Source organism: Notothenia rossii (assembly GCF_949606895.1).
Source record: "Notothenia rossii genome assembly, chromosome: 12".
Classification (NCBI taxonomy): Eukaryota; Metazoa; Chordata; class Actinopteri; order Perciformes; family Nototheniidae; genus Notothenia; species Notothenia rossii.
Genome location: NC_136911.1, coordinates 5229997 through 5247910, shown reverse-complemented (window position 1 = coordinate 5247910; position 17914 = coordinate 5229997). Strand labels below are relative to the sequence as shown.

The following is a 17914-nucleotide window of genomic DNA, read 5'->3' as shown; positions in this document are numbered from 1 at the left end:
ACAGATAAATGTACACGCACACATGCACACACTCTACGTCCATTAGCCGCAGCCACTGATACACAGCATAATGGACATGGCTGATGTGCTGGTGAATATGGGATGATGACACAGATATTCCTCTTTGTAGCCCTGACCTGCTGCAGTGAAAGGCTGCCAAGCGTGATCATGTCAGGCCGCACACGCTCCCTCAGCTGCTGGGCGTAGTGGGGGATCTGCTCCTCCACTGGCCTCACTGCAAGAAATAATACAGACCTTATCATATTTACCCATAATGAAATGCTACTGTTGCGTGATGAGTGATTCTTAGAATTTTGTAAATCTATGAATGAAATATGTTTCAAAGACAAATTCAACAAAAATGAATGTAACGTCCTGGAATAATAGAGTGGTGCAGTGATGATGTACTTAGTAGGCCGACCAGGAAGTAAGCATCGACAATGTTTGTGAATATTTAAGAAAATAAGCTCTGTGGCAAACATGTTTCACGATATTTAAAAAAAATGTGTTCGGCCCGATATTCCTCATGTTTCAAAACCACTTTATATTATGAAGCGTACATTACAATGGCTAAAGTAAAAAGCCAATGTAGTGCTTCACCACCGCTATCCCCAAGGTGGCTTATGTTCGGTGTGATGACATTTAGTACCTCATTTAGTAGTCACTTGTTAGCAACCGCTGTTTGTATGACACAAAGAAGCTTTCTGACATTTACGAATAGGGTATTTACCTACAGTCTATGGTATTTAGAGGTGTGTTTTATGTCGTACAATAAAAAGTGAAAATCTGTTTAGCTTGTTTTAACTACAGAACTTGTTTTAGGCTTCTAAACACCAACACGTTTAAAACAACGTTGACTCATTCCTCCACCATTTAATTACTCGCTATATCTTCTAATGATCAATTTATATCATGTGCAAAGCAAACATATTCTATACTATACTTAATATTATTGATCCGGCTATCAAATTCAAAACGTAAATAAAAGCATAGCATTACTTTTTACAGCGCTCTCTCTGCCCATTACCATCCTCCCTGCTTCGAGTCCAGCCTCTCCTCCCGGCCCAGCACTGGCCCCAGTCTGGGCTTTGGCGATGGTTTGGGTCTGGGAGGGTGTGGAGCCCGAGGCTTCACCACCACCGTGGAGCTGAAGGACTGGATCACTCGCCTTCACCTCCAACACCTCCTCATCCCTGGAGGCTAGCAGCGTACCTGGAGAGATATGCATCGGTGGGCACACACACACACACACACACACACACACACACACACACACACACACACACACACACACACACACACACACACACACACACACACACACACACACACACACACACACACACACACACACACACACACACACACACACACACACACACACATTACTGATGGATGTGCATATATTTACCACATCCAGACATACACTTACAGAGACTGTACACAGACCCATGAAGGTGGACTATGACAGCACCTCACACAAAAGCCAAGTGTGAGCATTGACAAAATATGCATGTTATCACTTTAGAACCTTGTTATCCTTCAATTCTTGAGTTTTACATAAACATATTAACAGGACCTTAGTTCTACAAGGCCATTAAACATGAATAAATTAGCGTGCTATGCTAGTTTTTAGCTAAAGTGTTAGAAGATGTTTGTTCGAGTCTTATAAATGAAATATATTATACCATTCATCCAAAATCATGCAGGAACAGACAAACGCATGGCTGGAATTTCCTAATAAAAGAAAAGAAAATAGCAGATATAAAATAGGGTGCATACTGTATGGTTGAACTGATGCTACAGATCTCAGATATGCAATGTGTTTCTATACAAGAATCGAAGGAAGATCCTGCTTTGGCAATAAGTTCATTTGAATTGGAACATACATAGAAAAAAGTTTACTTCTACACTGTATTTGAACTAGTTTCTATTTAGCAGCCTAGAATCAATTACAGAAAGCAGAGAAGCATCTTAGCTAACCTGCTTGCTGTGCGTCTTTTCAATTTTGCTTCGCCGCCTCGTTGGTAGAAACAAGAAGGTATTCTTCGAGCATCCGTGTATTCAACGTGTGCAGTCCAAGATGTGCAACAGCCAAAGCCGTTATCACTGCCTAATGCTTTTCACATAGAAGCTGATATCAATGCCTCACGCCTTACAGAGAACTAGAATGAATAGAGTACCAATTCAGTTTTCTTTCATCTCCAAGCCAAAGCAATAGAATGTTTCAAGAGCTGAAGATCTGAGACAGACAGAAGGGATTTCTCTAGGATTCTTTTTTTCTGAGAAAGTGTCTACAGCACTGGCCACTGTCCATTTCATTAATACTTTGTCGTATTCATGCTCTTTCTTGAGAGATGTGCTTTGTAGCAGACTGTTAAAGCTGAGACAAAACCCTGAGAAACAATCACAAAATGTCAGGATCAGAACTGACATACACTGAGCTGGTTCTGAAGCTGCAAAAGAAGACTTGCCTACACCGGTGGGAGGCATCACACAACGGCATAAGGTGATTGTCTGGAAGTCTATTGTGGCTCGGTGAAGTGCTTACTGGCAGTCGCCGCAATTGGACTCCAACAGTACAGAAGTAAGAGCTCTCTCTCTTCCTCCTTCTCTTCCTCTCCCAGTCTCTCAGCCTATTGCATGGAGGAACTGTTAATCCGAGATCCTCTTTACTTTCTGTGGGATTTCATGAACATTCCAAGACAATGGATGGGGCTGCTAATCTCGGTGGTACAGCTAAATCCAAGACAATGGCAAATAATACAAGCTGGCTAAATTCTACCGTGTTGAAGCGGGCCTAAACCCATCACTTGTGCGCTGGAATTACAAGAGAGATGTGCGTCATGTCAACAGGATCTGGTGCGACTGTCTTCACCCAGAACAATGCTAAGCTTAAACCACCTCAGTGTTGCCTGGCTGGCTACATATTCAAATGAAACTGAGCTAATGAGAAAAGGCACGCCTACTGTGACACAATGGCTGTGCTTGGAAAGCACTGAGTATAAGTGAAAGTCCGCTTCTAGTTTTATTCTTTGTTCTGTTAATGCTGCTTTAAGTGTTGGTGGAAAATGTAGTCTTATTTTTGTCTGGGTTGTTTATGATATCACTGTCTTGAGCTTCTCTTTAAAATACTGCACCTTAAGACTGCAACCGGCACCATTGTTAACGCTGATGTTAACAACCTGACTGTTTTACTGTAACTTTGGTATTCTAGTTTGAGGATGTTATATCACAATGTTTTTTTCAATATATTACCAAACAAACACACAAAATTTTCTAATTTGTGAGGAAATAATGATTACACTCCATCTCAGCACCTTTGGAAAAGTATTTAAAAAAAACGAAATTTGATTATATTAAATTGTTCTGAATTTAAATAATAATAAATATATATATTATTTAGTTAGAAAGTTAGAAATGTTTTATTCATTGCTATTTTGACCATATGTTTCCTTATAGCCAAGATACAGAACTAGAGTAACTCTGGGATACATACCTGGTATATTTATGAAGGTATCGTCCTCATCCAGCATCGCAGCCATTCTGTGATACAGCCTGTTTTCATCAGCGTTCAATATTGCTACAAGTCAAAACAATTATAACGTGAGTACACCCTCAAAGGTGCTGTAAAATTGCGTGCATGTGTGTGCTTCAAAATTACTTTCTACATATCAGACAAGTCAATCTAAACCACATCCTAACATGCGAACGAGGGAAATTAGCCGTGGCTGGAGAGGGCTGAAAATCAAGTATGCAGAGGGGTAATGAAATAGGAGCATTAACATGCCTGTTAGCCGGCCTGTCATCATGTGATGAGATTTGGTTTGGCGAATCCTTTGATATTACACGGCAGTGATATCCAAAAGATACAGGTGTAATGGCTTCTCCATTAATAGCCATGTTTCATTATAACAAGCATATTACTTTTCTCCCAAGAGCTCGCTTTTAATAGGCCTACTTTGGGAGGGGGCTGCAAACTATTGATATGGCTCTGCGTGTGCCATTTGAAAAGGGGGAGAAAACGCCATCATGGAATGAGAGTTGACCAATGATACGTGACCTTCGTCAATGACAGCCGGTTAGATAGCCAATCTAGTGATGCCATCCCTTGGTATATTTACATAGACCGTCCTGGCGTCTCAAATGGCAAACTGCTACCAGTGATCTCTCTCACCTCGCTTTAATGAACCGAGGAGAACTATTATGACGGAGAATGGCATACTTAATTCCAGCTCATCTTCAGTGCTGACCCCAGCCATCCCGCAATGCCTTGGGTCTGTCTGCTCCGCCGACGACGGGTCAAAGTAATTTTGGGCGCGTTTATTTCCTGTGGAAAGTGCGAGAGGCGAGAGAAAGAGGAGTTGGGGGTTGGCAAGTGGGGAAGGGAAGAGGGGAGTTGTACAGGTTCAGGTTAGTGGTTATTAGAAGCACATGAAGCGAAATGTTAATTTTGAAACCCACACTGTGGAAGGGCCGGGGCAGCGAGCAGATAAGGCAGAGCCGAGATGAGACGGGAGCACAGAGCCAGAGAGGGAGAAGTGGGATAGAGACTCGCTGCACCTCTCCGCGGCCTGCAGTGCTCTGGGGCCTAATTAGCATGCCGCAAAAGGTCACGGCAGGCAATCTCTTAAATACGACTGCCATATGTTTGCCGTGTTCAAAAGGAACTAATGAGAAAGTCTACAAGCTCAAAAGTACCTGGAATTTCAAAGACAATACCTTCTAAATACTCCGAGGTCAGCGGCCTAGAGGACCGGGCAAGTTTGGAGGAGCAGATCCAAAGGAAAATAACCCGAGCCCATGTCTCATTGACTTCTTATTAGCAATCACTGACCTATGGGTATCAAGTCAGCTCCACAGAGTTTATGGGAATCCAATGGCTCCGGGCCTTTTTCTATTAAGGGTACACCCCCACCAAGCAGCTTTCTTAACCCCAAATCATTCTCATTACAGGACTTGAATATTTCACTCCAATCTAAATTGCTTTACTTGTATTTCTAAGGTTGTGGGGCGAAAATAAATGGCATGGTGTGTTATATCATGTTATATATTCCACACAAGGATCGCCTTTATTTAAGTATTGCACACATACAAATGTGAGTGTTTGCATAGGAGCACCGCTGGCCCACTAGGCCACCGCCCAAAAAAAGCTCACTGGGATTCTTTCGTGCTCACATGAAAAATCTGAGGTTTTAACACTTGATGTTAAACAGTCAGGCTGAAGAAGTTATTAAACAAGGAGCAGCCGTGTGACTACTCAACGGGGCCATAAATTGACTATGAAATTCACACGTTAAATCCCTCTACATCATTACAAAAATAATTTGAACAATTTTCTCCGCAAATAACTAAGGTTATGAAACCCTTTTCTCAAACACAAATTTGCATAATGGAAGTAACGTCCACGGATTTTGAATCATATCTGTGATTTACCTAAATAGTCTGGCTGTCCTCCAGTTCATCTCTCTAATTTAAATTCTCTGTTCTTCCATGCATATTATCAATAACTAGCTGCACAGAATGAGAGATGATGACATGTTTATTTTTGGTAAAGGCCAAATAGAAGTGTCACAAACATGGTACAATGTGACATTTTGATCGTCCAATAACAGCTCAGAGTCACTGCATATTCACACTCTCTAATGTAAGAGGGTTGCTTATTTTGTACTTGTGATGTATGGTTTGTTTATCCAAAATATGCTGCAATTATCACAAAGAATGAAGCAATGATCCTATAAAACACATAGCGTGTGATTTATAAAATGCCTTCTGCCCGTAATAAGAGTTTCTATGCACATGACACAGCACTGTTAAAGCAAAGATATACTATTAATAAATTACCATGTATTTTGTATGCTTTACGTACGTGGCCTAATTTGCATTTTCAGCTATTAAAAAAGAAAAGAAGAGACAAATCTGCCTTAATGTTTTGGGACATAATTTTTTTAATATTTATTTAAGGATGGTTTGGGAACCGGAAATAGTTTCAGCCAAACTACCTGAATGCCCACAACAATGTATTCCTGGTGATTTCCCTGTAATTCCAAGACTTTATAACTTAATAACTAATATATTAACAATTTGTTCTCTTCTTCAAGCAATATCTGTCCATTGGAAACACCCAGAAAAGCCCTCAATCAGTCAGTGGCTAAAAAACCTCTTTTGTTGTTTGACCTCAGAGAATTAACCTATGAAGGGGACGCCTGATACCTTCTTTGGAAAGGAACTAGATATGACCCTGTTGTTATCACTTAGTATGTGAGATGTGATGTAGCTTCTTGTTTACCAGCCTCATAAATTACTGTTAAAACTTTCACTTTCAATTTTGAATTCACATGTCATTTAACATCATTTTTAATCATGTAAACTGTTTAAAATTATCTATTATTTCTATTAATATCTGTATATTTCTGTACTTTATTTACACTGAACAAAAATATAAACGCAACACTTTTGTTTTTGCTCCCATTTTTCATGAGATGAACTCAAAGATCTAAAACATTTTTTACATACACAAAATAACCATTTCTCTCAAATATTGTTCACAAATCTGAAAAAATCTGTGATAGTGAGCACTTCTCCTTTGCCGAGATAATCCATCCCACCTCACAGGTGTGGCATATCAAGATGCTGATTAGACAGCATGATTATTGCACAGGTGTGCCTTAGGCTGGCCACAATAAAAGGCCACTCTGAAACGTGCATTTTTGCTTTATTGGGGGGGTCTGGGGGGGTCCGAAAACCAGTCAGTATCTGGTGTGAGGGTTAGGGTTAGGGTTAGGGTTAGGGTTAGGGCTAGGTTAATGTTGTGAATCGAGTGGCCCATGGTGGTGGTGGGGTTATGGTATGGGCAGGCGTATGTTATGGACGACGAACACAGGCCACTCGATTCACAACATTACCCGAACCCTAACCCTAACCCTAACCCTAACCCTCACACCAGATACTGACTGGTTTTCGGACCCCCCCAGACCCCCCCAATAAAGCAAAAATGCACGTTTCAGAGTGGCCTTTCATTGTGGCCAGCCTAAGGCACACCTGTGCAATAATCATGCTGCCTAATCAGCATCTTGATATGCCACACCTGTGAGGTGGGATGGATTATCTCGGCAAAGGAGAAGTGCTCACTATCACAGATTTTTTCAGATTTGTGAACAATATTTGAGAGAAATGGTTATTTTGTGGATATAGAACATGTTTTAGATCTTTGAGTTCATCTCATGAAAAATGGGAGCAAAAACAAAAGTGTTGCGTTTATATTTTTGTTCAGTGTACTTTTCTTGTCTCTTATTTTTTCTTTGTGTTATGCAAATACAAAACTATTTCTCAAACTAACATGCAATGAGTAATGTGTGCTTCATCATACATGTTTATGGTCTGTTGATTGATAATAAAATGTTTTAGTCCGATGCTGGCCTGTCCCACACACTATTATAAGTGTAACCCTACCTCCTGTGCACAAACATTATGACAATAATTGATAATAATTACTAGCCATGCAAAGCAAAAAGCCAAATAAAACCACATTAAATCAAGAATCCTACATGTGAGTCATCCCTGAGAAAAACTGGCACGCTCGCAACCTTGAACGCATCCTAATTTACCATCCCATTCCTCAAGAGTTCTCCCTGACATACTGAATTATAAGGGGGCATATTCGTATGCCTGATTGGCCTTAAGCCGTGTTTCGGGGGCGTTGTGAGTACACCACACAGACAGCGAATCGGCTTGGTAGCGTAGTAGCGTATGTAAATGCACTCTCCTATGACTCCAGCCCACCACAAGGCATGTAGCCGAGAGTGGGAGTCAAGGCTGATTGTGTCGAGGGTACTTCTAGATAGAGATAGAACACCCACTACTGCAGCGGTCTCCAGCGGAGGAAGAAGTTATACGAGGGTTGCTTGTTAGGACACGCTTGCCTTGGAATGCAGGGACCAAGGGCCCCCCGAATGGAGAGAAGAGAGAAAAGAGAGGAAGAAAGAGGGAGGGAGAGAAAGGTTAGATCAGGAACACATCTACTGTCAACAAATTTGAGGCTAATGAAGAATGAAGCTTCACCTCTTTCTTTGGCAGGGGCTTGCAGCTCCGTTTTTTTTCGGTGAGCTGCAAGGGTGCTATCTGGCCTGTCACCTCGAATTTCTCTCCCCAGCCAAACCGGAGGAATGGAAAGCTCGCTGCTTCCTCCTCCATCGAAGGCTGGGTTTTCTATGCCAACCAGAGTGGCGCTCTCGTCTCTCTCTGACAAAATAAGTAGAAACATAAATACAAATACAAACACTGACATGAAGGGGCAATACAACAGTCAGGTCAAAGCGACTTCTAAAAAAACATTTAAAGGAAACAAAATGCTTCTATTGGGGAATTTTCTGCGCCTAAATGTTCAAGCGCATCCTCTTGGAATGACACTAAAACACAATTAGGTTAAAATTAAATCAGAATCTTGCAAAGGAGGAGGAAAAAAAGGAGAAGAAGAAGAAATGATTAAAATAATTACAAATTGCGCCCTGACAAGCAAGAGCAAAATTTAGCCCAGAGCCATTTGCCTGTAATTAGTTAATTAATCCTTACACAAATTATGAGCAATAACTCATCAAGCAGGACTCACCCATCAGAAATTCAGCCGACTTGGATTTCTTCTGCTTAGGTTGCTGCAGAGCCTTCTGCTGTAACTTCTGGAGGGAAATTGTTAAATGAATAAATTAGCTGGAGAATGAAGATCATCATTTATGATCCGCAACTAACGCAGTATTTTAAATATGGGACGACACTAAAATGTCATTTAATTTACATCGCCGCTAAAGGGGTCAAGCACTAATTGAACAACAGGAGTGGAAAAGAATTTAATCATAAATAGATAAGAAAAGTTGACGTGAATGTGTAATGAAGGTCACATTAAAATACTTCCTCCTTGCCTGCTTTTTTTTTTTTTGTACATGAATGGGCAACAAACAACTCTCTCCTGGAAAATGATGCATTTGTAAATGAGTATGGAGATCCAGTCCTCATTACTTTCATCCACATGGAGTCAACTTACAAAATCTCAAAGGAGCAAAAAGAAAACGTCTTTAAATACCACTATGTCAGAGAATTTTCAATACAGTTATTTAATGTTTATCCCTCTATTTATCTGTCTATGTGACATGCCATGTCAACACTATTTCGACTTGTAGGTGGTCTACATTGTCTTGAAATGGAAAGAAAAAGGGAAAAATGTATGTAAGCAAGCATGTCTTCCTTTGAAATCAAGAGGATGTGGAACAAACTCCGCAGCCCCACATTTGTCTCATTTCTGCGGACAAGCAGAACAATGAGAAAGCTGAGGTAAAGGCGTAAGTAGTTGTTTTTGTTATGGATATGTTTACATAAGAATGCAGCATTTAAAAGGAGCTCTGTAGCTCAAAGCGTATGGAGCTTCTTAAAGCATCATTTTATGCAGATTTCAATGATGAACTGCGCTCATGCCCATGAACAGCATGTATTTGTATACAATATTTAATTTCAAAGGCAAAATCAAGGGGCAGAATGGGTGGGGGGGCTTATTTCAACTGTAAATGACAGAGCAATTAAAATAGAGAAGGACTACTTCCAGACCAATCTGGAAAGAGGAGTTTTTGTAAATCTGTTTTTACATTCAACAAGCCCTACAGCAAGACATTCATTTATACTACTGAGATTAATGCTTATCTAATTGTAACTTATTTAAAAACCATTTTCATTTCGACTGGGTACCAATCAGTTTTTCTGAGTTTCACATACTGTGGAGTATGAGACTCAGTGGTGTTTTCGTTTCTTATTTTCATGTCATCAGACCCACCTTTCGGAAAGACAAATATTGTTGGAAAGCTTATGTGAAATCAAATCAGGTAATCTTTTTTTTTTTAAAGCAAACAATCATCATTTGCTCTGTGTTACACCAGGCCAGTTTTAAACTATAGCTGCCGTTTAAATAATACATTTGACATTTGCTTTCATTATATGGTATTAGAAAGCAAATTGTTATTGGAGCCTTGCAAACTATTCTGAAAACTAAAATAAATTAATTGCATTTTTTTCTTGATACTGTAAGATTGTTTTTCAGTCATTTCACAAACCATACTGCCTACATTCTTGTATGAGTTCATTATTGTTTGCCAAAAGTAATTAATCATCAAATTAAAACAATGAAGGAGGATAACGCTCTTTATTTCACAAATAATTGTTTTGCCCTCAGGGCTAAAGGCACATTGGGGGATCAAAGGAGAAATCACATTAAATTCAATCCTATACAAATGCATTTTGTTTATCAATAATTAATGCAAATAAATATCTAATATATCATCTTCCTCTTGTATATTAATACTTAAACATAATCCGCATTATAATACGTTTTGCAGATGTTGCATTTCTAAAACGATAAACAACAATTCATTCCTGAGGAGAAATCGTGGAATAAACTGAAAGTAGGGATTGCTCTTCTATGATAGTGGGATAGCCGCAGAGTGAACTGGTCCAGAGCTAGCAAACATTTACATTTCCCTGTCATAAATATGTTAAATGTACAGTGCTTAATCAAAATCATGTGCCAAGAAAGTTGGGTGTATTACAACATGCACATACAGTACCGAAACAATAGCCCCTGAGTTTGTTCTCTTGTCATCTGAAGGCATCTAGGCATGCCCCCTTAAGCCATCACACGTTCCCTGTGCAGCACAAACTGCTTACTGTGCAGTCAACATGAGAAAAGAATCATTTATAACTGGTGACAAAAAAAAATCCATGACTTCCTCTCCCTTCTTTCTTTTTTTTTCTTTTTTTGTAAATGTGATTGTTGTCAAAAGGAATTGAGCACAACAATGCCTTGTTCAGTTCTTGTTGCATTCAAAGGCATAGCTAGAAGGGCTTGGGGAAGACCGCTCGCTGCTAGGGGCTGGTGGGCACAGACCAGCTAGAAAGTGAATTTTGCATACTGTACGGATCATCGCCCAGTTCAGCCCAGTCACATTGAATCTGCGTTCAACCAATTGTGCTTCATGAAACCGTCAACCCTCATTTACGTCTGCCTGTTTTCTTCCCCACGCAGCTGTAAACAAGGCCCGGCTTTGAGCTGTGTCTCTGTCCCTGAGCGCAGACGGGAAAAACCTCGTCTTCACAGAGATACTTGAAGCTACCGTCTCCAGACAAGCACCCTGTGTGCTAGGCAGAGGAGTCAAGGAGTCAAGGACAAGAGCGTATCTGGAAATGACAAGAGTTTTAAGAGCTTTAATAACAGTAGAGATCCCTGCACGTGTTTTGTTTTTCCTTCTTATTATGAGCTTTAATGGTCCCTAGTATGAGGGCTGTGTCGTGAGTTCCTTAGAGTGGCATTGATTAGAATTCAAATGAAAAAATAAAGTGAAAAAAAATGTATCTCCTTTAAATATAAATATATAAGTCTGAATATAAGTCTGAATATATTTTTTATAAAATGATACTGTAATAAAAATGTGGCCTTGCTGAATCAATAACCACATCAAAAGTGATTTTGTTTTCATGTTTATAAAGTATTTTTTTTATCTATCAGCGTAATAAAATTCTATGAAATGTCATAAGAACAATGATAACGTCTTCAAAGCTTATTTATTTAAATCACGACAGATAAGGTTAGCATTTTGTTTCAAAGGCACACAAAGCCAAACCCGTAAAACGTGAAAGCTTAATTTATAGAGCAGAATTATATGTGCACGGTAATTGTGACCCAACAAACAGCCTCTTATTAAACAACAAGCGCGTCAGTTGGTGTAGACAGAAAACATAATTAGTATTCAAGCTTAATTAATCTACGCTGGCCCCCTTTAAGTGAATTAGTCAATTATTTATGCATGTGTGCTCCTTTGATGCTTACAGATTATGTATGTTGCTGGGAAAAAAAAACTTGAAAAATGACTTTGAAAACTTTCCACCATAAAATGTCACTACAAGCTTAGAAATATCAGTGAATACCATGAATGCTGAAAGAAATAAAGTGTGAAACTTCAGCAAATTTTTTTGACAAATGCCAGATATGTCAGTGCCAGAGAAGCAAAACATTGTGATTCATTGTCCGAAATCCGGAGCAAAAGATAAAATAAATGAGCCAAATATGTACTTTTTGTGTGCCCTAATCCGTGGAATGGAAGTCTAACGCAGGTCGGATCAAGGTCTTTCCTGGGATCATGGGAACTCCTTGGGATTTTCAACAGCCTTTTTGTTTTTACCCTTGAGAAACAGGCACTGGCCTCTGCACCCCTCAATCCCCCATTGAGATCCCAGAGGCAGCGCGGAGGAATGCTAAATGTCAATGGTCAGCCTGCGCCAGCACCTTCAGTGAGAGAGATGGAGGTACAAGGCCTGACCTTGTTGTGTTGCGCCTGCTACGAGGGGCCAGAAGTGAAACTGTACTCACACTGCTAAAGGTGTCCATCTCCACCAAAGATCATCGCTGGCTGACCCTGACCTCTGAACGATGGCGAGGCCCGCGAAACAGAAAGTGTGAAACTTGCGGTGAGGAATGTGCCAAAACAAATCAATGTGAAGTGCACGTGAGGAGAATGTGTTATTGACATAACACATGCTTGATAATTGAAAGTTTGCTGATGTTTGCAAAGGAGCTCTTCTTATTTTGCAGCTCTAAATCCTTCATGCCATGCAGCGTTACTCTGTCCCTCCCCTGCTTGTGTGTTTAAACCTGTTATCTCTGCAATGCATCTCGCAGAATAAAAAGGACAATAAAGCCCATTTATTATCACAGATAACAAATTATTTGCCCTGATTATTCAAATAGTTTATTCATTTACATCTGGTACAATATCATTTGGTGTTTTTATCGCCTTTTCCTATGGTAATTCACATGGCTCGCACAAGTTTCTGCTGAAATAGCAAAACAAACCCCAGGCAAAATGTGAAAGATTATCCCATACCATGCGAGCTAGGATGAAATGCTATACTTTTTCACACTGAACACTGCTCCACTGGGTGTGATTGAAAAACATGTAAAGCTATTGAATCTGTGGTTTGTATATGTGAGGGGAAAATGACTGTTGTAACAAGTGGGCCAGTGTTTTTGTAATTGTTTCAAATTACACTCTGCGTAATAACTCAGTGAAAGCAGAGCCAGTGTGCGGTCCGTACACATTAACTAGTCAAAGACCACAGGATATCCATGCACCTTATCGCGGCCCAGAAGAAAAACTGATTGTGTAAACAACTGTGGAGAAAAAACTCCTTCGCTGTGTTTCCAGCTGTGTCTATTTGTGTCCAATAACGCTTATCAGCAGCTACACAAAGGAAGGATAATACTTTTAGATAAAGAGGTACTTTGCAGCCTTTCCTTTACATGTGTATTTTTATTTAATTAAATACAGCCTGTTTTAAATTTGCTGATGTGTTTTTCTGGGTAATTAATAGGGATGTGCATGTGAATGTTTTATACAGGCTGTAAATTGTGTTGCTGCTATATTAGTTGTTAAAAGTGCATAAATCCTGCCAAATACTGGCTCCCTAACCAATAAGATCTCCAACTTTATTATTAACCATATACATGACTGACTCACTTTTCTGCTTAAGGTTCAGGCTCTCTGTCAAAATGTTGTAAGCTGATGTTTTACACTGAGTGCAACAAACCCCTAAAGTCTTACGGCTTTGATATCTGGACTTAAGTGATCTCATTATCTTACAATACACGGATGCAACTATACATAGTGTCCCTGCAGAACTACTTGTTTTTGAACTGTACACCATGTCAATGTTTTCTCGTGCCAGGAAGAAGCATCTATGGCTAAAGTTTAACAGCAGAAAGGAAACACAGCTGTCAAATAATTGCTGTTATCTCAAAAAGATAATAAGAGTTATCAAAAGTATTCAAATGTTTGCATCATACCTCCTTCATTCAATGGCTGGTTAACACCACCAGAACCCCCCTTTTTAAGCAAGTATAATTCACGAGGGAGTTGTTATTAATTATCTCTACAAATAATGTCAATATAAACCAAATGACACACTTGTTATGATCCTGATGTTTGTATTTGTAGTTTCCTGTTTTATTTTTGTCGAAACACCTTCCCTGCTGGTTCCACTTCCTGTCTTTGTGTTTTCCCTCCCTTGGAATTGTTTGCCCCGCCCTTTTTTCACCAACCTGTGTGAGATCACCTGGCGGCCCTCTCCAGCTGTATCTCATCAGGTTTATTAGAGTCTGGGTGTATATAATCCTGTTTGTCACAGGGTTCTCTGCCAGTCTCTTGTTGGTGCTTCCTGTTGTGTGGTCATGCTCTGTGTCCCTCACCCAAATAAAATGTGTTTGAAAATTATTACCATCTTTCAATTGTGCACTTTAATGCTACCATGTATACAATGTTACATGAAAAACGAGTGTACTGTAAAATAGACCACAACTAGCCCAGTTGCTATAAAGAACACATCACACGAGTACATGTGTGTAAGTTAAACAACTCTGCAGCCGATTCTGGAGATCTTCTGGGTTTGGATTAGCCTATTAGCAGTGGTGCGTGAGCTATTTCCATAATATTTAAATATTCTGCTGCTTATTGCGTTATGTGATATTGCTCTGTATTGTGTACATGCTGCTGGGGTCACTGGTATGCCAAGATTAAGCAAAGCTGTTGCTGTGATGTTTTGTGTGAATGTGTGCCTTTAAGCTCATGCTAACGCTAATGCTTGCTGTTGTTTACTGATGTTTGTGCCGCCGCGCACACACTGCGATGTTCCTAAGCTGCTTTATATGTTGTTTGTATGTTTTCACTTGATGCTGTTGGCTATGTGGATACAATGGTATTTATTAGTGACGCTGCACATGATGGATTTGCTGGGCCTTGTGTGTGGTTCTGCTCCTAAATGTTTCAGTTTTTCTGTTTCCCTGTGTTGGTTCTTGTGTTTCCTGTGTCTCACCCTCTTGGATTGTTCTTCAATTTCTTTTTGCTTCTTTTTGTTTGAACTTGTCTGTCTCTTAGTTTTGGTTCTGATAAATGTTTTTATTGGCTTTATACCTGCCTCCATTTTGTTTCTGCTTTTGGCTCCTACTTTCTTCCATACCCTGTCACAACAACAGTTTAAAAGAAAGCAAGTATGTACATTGCGTCTCTAAAAGGACATGCTACTATATTTGACCTGCAACTATTTTTTCCATCTCCCTCCGCTGCCCTAAGAATGACCATCTCCTCTGTCATCTAGTCAGCTAAGCTCAATCAAGTCTTAATCCAGAATGACAACGGGGTCTGTGTTGAACTGGACGAGGCACTTCCTCTTTTCTATGGCATAGTGCAACCTGAAATCTTTGCCTGACATTCTTTTTCTTCTCCTGGAACATGGATCAGGGATGTAATTCAATAGTCACAGAGCGGCAGGGCACCGTGCACCAAAGACTGTTTTATTTGCTTGTGGACAGAGGTATTTTCTTAATGTTTGACAACAGCCAGTGTCCCTGCAGACATGGGAGTTCACACAGCAATAAGGAGAAGACAGAAAGGGCAGAGTCTTTCTTCTTCGATGGTTTTGCATGCATATTTAGACTAAATGTACTTGCACTTTAACATGCACTTACAAAAAGATGTATCAGCAGTGAAGTGAACAGTGGAGTATATCATGAGTAAATTCAAGCAAGTCTTTTACATTTTGTCAAAAGAATGAGTACATTTAAGAAAAAATTGTAAGAAGCTACACTTTAGTCATTTGATCTCACTGGGTTTTAAAGCAAATACTGCAAATAGCTAGCACATTATATTAGTAACTGTATACATGCATATTGTATTTGTTTAGGATTAAGAGGTAATTTACCTTGCGAGGCCCGAATTCTTCCTCTTCATGGTCAGCTACCCCTCAGTCGTCAAGGTGATGATGACGCAGTTCCTAACCACACACACACACACACACACACACACACACACACACACACACACACACACACACACACACACACACACACACACACACACACACACACACACACACACACACACACACACACAGGCAGTCTCAGATAACCTCCTCATGTTCACTTTCACTCCCTGCAACGAAAAGTGCAAGAGAAAGTCTGAATTAGATTACACCCCTCGCAATTTTGGATCTCAGTTTTCGTATGTTATGAATTAAGTTGGGAAAAAAGCAAATATTACTGCAGGATAAGAGTAGCTGTGTGTCATTTAAATTCAGGTAAGGGGAGATATCTGTTACAGCATGAAATTACCATAACCGTTGAGTTGTGCCAATATAAAGTGTAAAAGTCCCATCTAACAGATGGCATCTCTGTTTGTGTTTTAAATGCGGTTTCATTATTAATGAGGAGTGTGAGAAAGACAGTGTCTCCACAGAGCCGGAGATATTGTTGCTAAAACGGGTTTCTTTATCACCTTTCAGGACAGATTACAATAACCTCCCCCAAACTGAAGATAGACTACTTACACTGCTTTGTAAACATCAATTATGCAGTATATGACAATTCACACAAAAGTTCCCCTCATGAATTATTTAAAAGGTAACTGCAGACAAACGTATTTCTCAGCCAAAGACAATACAACAAACGTTACATCTGCTGTGAAGAATAGGTGCACCATACCCGGCGGATTGGACCAGGCATAAAGTATATTAACACTACAGCTAATGCATCCCATAGAACAAACAGAATGCTTTATCATTATTTGACTGCAAAGCCATGCGGCCATTGGTGGCCTTTTCAACTGAGGAAGAGAGATTGCTCATTTGTTTTGGCAATGAATAGTCCTTATTTGTTTGAAAAATGAGTTTATGATCAGTGCTGTTAATGCATTCAAAGAATCCATCCTACGATCTGTCATTGAGTATCGTTCAATGCTGTAAACAATCAAAGTCATTAATGCACATTCTAATCAATACAATGCATCCAAAATGGATCCTTACAGCACCTATAATTGATGTTTTTTTGCTCATTAAACTGCTATGACGTGATCTAAATAAGATGCCCAACGATTTGGACCCCCCATTACCTGGCTGAGCTGTCGTTGATCGTTTACGCGATTAAATATAGACCTAAATCTCCATCTTATCCAATTAATTCTCTGTGCAGGCATAAGAGTGGCTAATGATGTTATCTTACCTAATTAACCTGTATAGGGATCCAACTCCAGGACAGGGGATTGCTCATCCTTCATCCAAGTGTTCATTATTATCATTACAATCATTATCATAAAGGGGCTAACTTGTGATGTTGGCCATTCCATCATCATTAATCTAGATTGAGTCCTTTTTTTTTTTTTTTGGGTTGGGGGATCCTTTGGGGTCATTTTTAATTATCACTAAAAAGGAAGGGAATTCTAGCAATAGTTGTGGTCACAGCAATCACTGGAATCCCGTGAGGCCACATTACTGGAATGTGATTTGAGTAATCATGACTGAGGGGAGATTTCTGATTCGGCCGTGTTCAGGGCCCTGAAAGTCCTCCTAGTTTTCTGTCAGCTTTCCCCATTGAGCGTGGGCTTCAACCTATTAACGCAGCAGACTTGGAGCAGATCAATAGCTCTCATTGGGCCATGTGTCATTAGTTAATCGGATATTGATGAGGGTATTGACACGCACCTAATTAATCTCAGGCCCGGCGCCGGCTTTCATATGTTTCCTTAATTATGCACTTTGTCTTAGTCCTTAACATCAGCAGGCTGCCGCTTCCTGTTTGACAGTGAGTAAAAGTTAGCTGTCAAGTCTCACTCTTAACTTATAAGTTTATTTTCTTTCTTTGCTTTTTTGATTTCATACTGCATCAGCAGCTTAGTAAAGTGATTGTTAACGCACATTGTTAGGTTTACTGTTGCAAAGACAAGAGCAATGGTAAAGTCATCTTCTTGACAGTGTTTCACACAGAATTATTATTATCTTTGGTAAAAAAAAAAGAAAGAAATTCAATCGAACAAGATGCATATAGTGTCATAAAACA

General features: G+C 39.8%; 1 protein-coding gene across 1 annotated transcript in view; it reads right to left on the bottom strand.

Moving 5' to 3' along the window:
• The window catches only part of ofcc1 (orofacial cleft 1 candidate 1), a 73643-nt gene extending 61184 nt beyond the window's left edge, over positions 1-12459 (bottom strand). Inside the window, exons 1-7 of the mRNA XM_079661821.1 lie at positions 12404-12459; positions 8609-8675; positions 8062-8241; positions 4226-4330; positions 3500-3583; positions 1000-1212; positions 138-235 (exon numbers count right to left, since the gene is read on the bottom strand). Coding sequence (XP_079517947.1) covers positions 138-235; positions 1000-1212; positions 3500-3583; positions 4226-4330; positions 8062-8241; positions 8609-8675; positions 12404-12421 — 765 coding nt within the window. The 5' untranslated portion in view covers positions 12422-12459. The remainder of the gene's footprint in view (positions 1-137; positions 236-999; positions 1213-3499; positions 3584-4225; positions 4331-8061; positions 8242-8608; positions 8676-12403) is intronic.
• Between the last annotated feature and the right edge of the window lie 5455 nt (positions 12460-17914).